This window comes from Phaethon lepturus, unplaced genomic scaffold (assembly GCF_000687285.1).
Source record: "Phaethon lepturus isolate BGI_N335 unplaced genomic scaffold, ASM68728v1 scaffold26967, whole genome shotgun sequence".
Lineage (NCBI taxonomy): Eukaryota > Metazoa > Chordata > Aves > Phaethontiformes > Phaethontidae > Phaethon > Phaethon lepturus.
The window spans coordinates 490-6,782 of NW_010554419.1; the positions used below are offsets into that span (position 1 = coordinate 490).

The 6,293-nt window shown below is 44.5% G+C and overlaps 1 protein-coding gene across 1 annotated transcript in view; it reads left to right on the top strand.

Moving 5' to 3' along the window:
* Positions 1-1,424: 1,424 nt before the first annotated feature.
* The window catches only part of DPP9 (dipeptidyl-peptidase 9), a 17,763-nt gene continuing 12,894 nt past the window's right edge, over positions 1,425-6,293 (top strand). Inside the window, exons 1-2 of the mRNA XM_010291868.1 lie at positions 1,425-1,486; positions 4,456-4,709. Coding sequence (XP_010290170.1) covers positions 1,431-1,486; positions 4,456-4,709 — 310 coding nt within the window. The 5' untranslated portion in view covers positions 1,425-1,430. The remainder of the gene's footprint in view (positions 1,487-4,455; positions 4,710-6,293) is intronic.

Genomic DNA, 6,293 nt, shown 5'->3' on the forward strand with positions numbered 1-6,293 from the left:
GGCCTGCAGGGGTGGACACGGGCTGCTGGCAGCCTTTGCCAAAGCTCGTCCCTCTGTAGAGAAATCCCCACCCGTTTATTCCACCCTCAGTTGCTTTTATTTTTGGAGAAGGTGGGCTTAAAGCTTCCGGCTGTGACAGGGACACATTTGTAAGGGCTTCTCTAGGTGACTGTGTTGCTTCGGCGCTTCCTGAATGCACCAGCAGGCCCCTCAGGGTCTCGCTGACAAATGAGCGTCATGATTCATGCCAGGCTTCTGATCTCTCCTGTCTGTTTTGTTCAGTTTCTTTTTCCCTGGGTTCAGCATCGAAAGATGTTAAAGTGTTCTTTTCCTCTGTGAAACGTGTGAGCTGTGGCGGGTGGGATGAGGGTGAGGTGTTCCCCTGAATCATTAAATTCACAGAATAACTGAGATTGGAAGGGACCTCGGGAAGTCTCTGGTCCAACCCCCGGCTCAAAGCAGGGTCAGCTGTGAGATCAGACCAGGTTACTCAGCATTCCTGAGCATCGCTCCTGTTGCCCTTTGTGCTTGCATTGAAAATTGCCTTTAAATTACTGGATACTGCTACTTCATCCCTCTCTGTCCTCCTCTGCAGATTAGGAACTTCATTGCTGGCGCTTCTTTGTGACGCTTTGTCTCTCCTGATCCTCTGTGAGTGCGGTTTTGGTGGAGAAATGGCTGTTTGGGCAGACCAGGGGCCTTGGCAAAAGATAGTGGCAGGTTTCGGGTGTGTTTGTGATTCAGAGCTCTCTTGAAGAGGAGACAAAGATCTTTGTACTTTAGTGTACTCGGGTAGAAAGGATGATAGTGAAGGTAGCGCCTTCTTTTCCCTGTGGAAAATGAGCTTGTGTGGTGAACGTGGCATCAGGCTGAGGCAGAGGGAAGCAGCAGTCTGGCTGGGAAGACAAATGGGGTTTTTATGTCCCAGGTGGGACTGTGACGCTGTTGGTAGTGGGGCTGCTGACCCTCTGCCTGGCTCCTTATGGTGTCCTTTGTTTGACTCTTGCCTGTAAGTGTATGGACCAGACCTCTGTTTTCTCAGTTCTTAGTACCCAATACTTCAGAGAATTTCAGGACTTGGGGAGGGGAATGAAAGGAAGGGTCGGTACTGAGGATTCTCAGATTTTAAGAAGATTTTTGGAGGAAGGAACGAGGCAAGCCACAGAGTTCATTGAGTCCCATTGTTCAGGTGAAGAAATACCCCTCAGATTTATCTGGGCTGTTAATATCCAGCATGTGCTGGCAGAACAGATTTGGACTGTAAAGTGCAAACCAAGGATTTTGTTTGTGCGTCCACGCTCAGTTGGAAATGTGCCTTATGGAGGATGCTTTTATACAGCCTTATTCATATGACGGGAGAAACTATATGAAATTTGCTTTTTCCCTCTTCCTCCCTAGTTTCCTGTCCTGCCCAGCTTGCTGAGTAGTTAATGCAGAAGATAAAGAGGGTTCGTCTGGAAAACGAGACTGCAGGAAGTTGGAGAAGGTATGTGTCCCGGTTACTCCCAGGGCCTTTATTGACCTTTAGATTGTGTGGGACAGAGCAATAAGCACTTCTTGGAGTCAATGAGGTTTGTGAAGAATCCCAAATATATAATTCTGCCCGGGGAGCTCTGTGTCAGGATCTGTGGGTCAGGAAGTGACTCAGGAAGATAACTTGTTTCACTGACTTCCAATTCCATGGTTTACAATTTTTTCCCTGCGCTGATGTCCCACCTGTGCTTGCTTGTTGTTTTCAGACTAACGTGTTCCCCTTGAAGGGAGGGCTTGGTGGATGTGTGCCTGATCCATCTAACCTGGCCAGGCAGGGCAGAAAAAGCATGAAAAAGACCTCCAAGGGATAGCTAGATGTTTTGGGGAGTGCTTCTGCAACAATACTGAATCATCTAAATCAATGCCTCAGTGTGAGGACTGTAAAGGACAGTGTTTTTCCAGTAAGGTGTAAATCTTAGATGCGCTATATTGATGCCGAAGTTTCAAGACAGTCTAAGAATAAGGTGGTTAAAATTGGTGCCTTGATCCAATTAATCTTTGAATAATTTAATCCTCAAATTCACTCTGCAATTCAGTTAGGTAAATTACTCCCTATACTTGCTTACTTACATATGTGGTGTTGCCAAATACTTGCTACATTTTGTCCAAGAGATGGCTGTAGTGACAGATGAAGCAATTGGATTTTCTTTTTACTCTGTATCAGGTCAGGACCTAAGTTTTGCCAGGCTCCACCACACTCCAGCTATGATAGTGGTATTTCCCAATGCTTTCATGTAACTTTGTGTGATGGCTACTTTGCTTATCCCACTATTCCACTCTGTTCATAGTGTCAAAATCACCAGGATGAGAACAGTACCAAGCTGAAAGTTGTGCCTTTCGCTTCCTTAGTGAATCATAAAATCATGGCAGTATCGTTTGGAAAGGGCTGCAGCCTCCAGTTCAGTTTGGGACAGTTACCAGTATTACATTTGTGGACTGTTTTGAGCCTGTAAAGGTGCAACTTTTCCTTGTCAGAAGTCAAGCTGGCTGGGTAAGACAGTTTCATCAGCTGAGTGAGAGTAACCTAAGGGTCAGGCATTTTGAGCCAAAGCCAGATTATTTTAATTGACTGACTTGATCTGCAGTGGGATTGGGTTGAGAGAATTGTGCCAATTTATGGAGTTTTCTGGTCTTCCTGTCATGTGTTTCTGATAGACGACCCTTCTGCCTTCGGATGTGATTTTAGTTGCAGTAATGAAGACCCTGGATATAGACAGTAGAGGCCACAGACACACAGTCTTAGAACATCCCGTCACATTCTCTTTTGTGGTTTTACTTGGGCTTCCTGCCTGGCTTTGATTGGAAAATACTCCTCTCTATTCATGTTCAAGCTGTGGATTTATTGCTGGGCAATAGGTACCAGGAGTACCTACAGATTTATTTCAGGACCCTGTTCTTGTGTTATTATTCGCACATTTTGTACAAGTTAGGGACTTAGCAGTTGAAGATGTGGTTGTATTTACAGACCTTGTACCATGTGCCTGTAGTTTAAGGAAGTCCAGATGTACATTGGTTTAGGTTTGCTCATCTCCTGCCATAATTGCACAAGATGTCGAACTAGGTGAGAACTTCCTTTTAGTTTGTTAGAAGGTACAAGCTGGTGGGGAATCTTTCAGGAACACGTGGGGTTGTCTTGAAAAATACTCATGGTAGAAAATGGGCAGAGGTGAGTGTTTTCTTGTGATATAAAAATCCTTCTCTTTTTCCCCCTGATTCTCTCTGCGTCATGAAAGAACTCATGCATCTTACTGAGGCTGAAGTCTTTGAGATTTGGTTTATGTGTAATTCTTGCTTAACCCTTCATCTCAGAAGCTGCTCTCCTGTCAGAATGCAGGTCACTGCCCTGCATGACAGGGGACACTCAAGAAACATCTCATTTGAAAATGTAAATTTCGGGGCTGCTGAGGACAAGGGCTTTTTTGGTGTGATCCTTAGTCACTGGTTTGCCTCTTGATGCTGTGTCAAAGGTAGCGATTCTGTCTCATAGAGCAAACTTCTGTGGCCTAATTTTTCAGGGTTCTTCTGAAATTCTTTGTAACATTCTTCTGGATACCCCCAAAACAACTAAAATGTCCTCAAGGAGAGGAATCCAGCTTTCCAAATGGGGTGACAGAAACTGGTTTCCCTAGTCCTAGGCTCATTCCTGCTTTGCAATAGATTACATCATTAACCTTGGGCAAGTCTGTTAGTCCACCTCTCCTCAAATTAACGTTTGCTGTCGTTGCATGTGGAGGTGTTTTTTGTAGACTCTCATTCAATAACTGCTAGCTTGGAAATGTATGAGGAATGCGTGCCGCATGTTGGGGCATACGACCAGGGTCTGTTACTGCTGTCTTCCTTCTGTTAGCAAAGAGACTTGCACTGTTTTCTTCCTGTTTTGCCATCTCTCCTACTTCATTCCTGGCTGCAGTAGCTCTTCAGGTAAGTGAGGTGCTGTGCTTGGGCTTAAACTTCTCTAAGTGATGAACAGGCTTTCCTGTAGGGCAGGAAGGGGACTTCACTTTTGTGGTCTTCCAGGGCAGAAGTTTATGTGCCTTTACAATAGGTCATAGCTTTGATGACTTATCCGTCCAAATTCCTGGGGTGTTTTTCCTTTGAGTCAAGCTGATTGTTTTCTGCACCAGAATCTGCTGCTTGTACTTCTTTTAACAGCTTGTTTCTGGAACTAGTCCTGGGAGAGTGAGTCTTCTGAGGTTAGTATCTTCGTTTACGGGACTCAATATGGGATGGGAGATGGACTTTTCCTTTCAATACATTGATGTGTGTTTAAAATGTAATCTTTGAGTGCAGAGAATCCTAGGATCTATAGTTTAAGGAGTGCCTGTTCTCTTAAGCTTGTTGCATGCTTAGAGCTTTGTCTAAGCAACAAAATATGCCTGCTTGATTTTAAGGCTTAATTCTCTCCCTCAACTCCTCCCTCAGTTTTTTGTCCAGTTCTGAAGGGGAAGAGAGGATGACTGCAGTGGACACGCTATCAGACAGTTCTGAAGTGGTCGAGATGGAGGATGTGCCTTCCCAATTCCAGGTGCAAAAGCATTCTTGGGATGGGCTGCGTGACATTATTCACAGCAGCAGGAAGTATTCGGGCATGATAGTGAACAAAGCTCCCCATGATTTCCAGTTTGTCCGGAAAACAGAAGAGTCCAGCCCGCACTCTCATCGTCTTTATTACCTGGGTAAGCCAGCATGCCAGACGCCGGGTGTGAATATGTTACGGGAGAACTTCCAGTCTAAACAGGCGAGGAAAAGGATGAGAGGCATCTCCATTTATGAGATGAGGGAACTGAGACTAAGTAACGCTGCTCAAGGTTTGCACACTTGATCTATAGCACAGCCTGGAACTGAGCAGAGACCTCACCAATCCCAGACAAGCGCTTTAACCACAGCCTTTCTGCTTAGCAACAAGGGGAAGTGTTGGCTGGCCAGACCTGCCTTGTGACGGAGGTGTGATTGCAGTGTCCTTTGGCAACCCAGGTCAGGCCAGGTGATGGGGCAAGAGATGTTCCTCAAACTCAGGACTATCTTGTGCCTCTGTAGCTTAGGAGAAATGGGGTTTAATTGATTGATCAATCAGACTGACTTTCCAAGGAGTTCGCTGTCAGTAATTACTAACTGTATGGTGCAAGTTCTAGGTATTAATGGCTGGGTGGTGGTGTCTCCCCGTTTTATTAAGTACCATGTAGGTAGAATGCTTTCAAGGGCCGGGGGGCGGGGCAGGGAAGATTTGATGGGGATGAACTATTAATGGTATTCACAGGGAAATATCCTGTTCCTTACAGTAGGATTGAGAGACAGCAGAATGCTGTGTTGTACAGGTCCCTCATTATAGTTGCAACCACAATGTAATTAGTGACAGAGTGGTTGGATTTTAGTAACTGGATAATTTTGTGGTTGGTAACATGGGAAGCTTTATAGACTATAAAGAGTTTGTTGTGCTTTGGGGCATGAGCTGATCGTTACTGGGCCAGTAAAGAAATTGCCTGATGTGCAACTCCATACAGCTGACTGCTTCCCTGAAGTGACCCTGCGCTTTTTTTTTTCCTTCTTTTTTGAGTTGTTGTGTGTAGGTCACTGTAGGACAAAGGATGCTGGATTTGAGGGACTGATTTGTTTTGTCATTAAGCAGCTCCTGTGTGTCAGTGGCTTGATTTGTTACAGCTCTTCATACGTTCTTCTGACGAAGTGCGACTATAAAAGGCAGTATCCAGAGTTAGCATATTTTTCTTGTTGAGTCTGAACAGTGAGACTTGTTTTAAAGCTGAATGTATTTCAAGGCCAAGTTGACTTTGATACAGTTTTTGATCTAGATAACTAAAGAACTAAAGATCTAAGTGGCTAATTACAAATTTTTTTAATGTTCTTCTGTTGTATGAAATGGCAACCAGACCAGCTACCGGCTGGTTGGTGTTCTGCATGGGTGTGACTGTTGTAGGAGCCAGAACCAGCAATGAAGATACACGAGTGTCTTTTTAGTGTTCTCTTCCTTAAGGAAACGTAAGGGTGTAGAGCAGATTGAGCCATCCTTTAAGATCAGTATCTGCCCGGTAATACTGAGCTACCTCTTCTCAGGCATTTCTAATAAAGGGTAAACACTAATTCTTTCTATTGCCATAACAAGCATCTTTTGAGTTGCATACTGTGTGCTGTTAAATACTCAGAACCCATTTCAGCAGTTCATAAGTGTTTAACATCAGCGTGCTATTACTGTCCCAATGGTAAATCACATTTTTTTAAGTTTTTCTGTGAATACTGAATGCCGA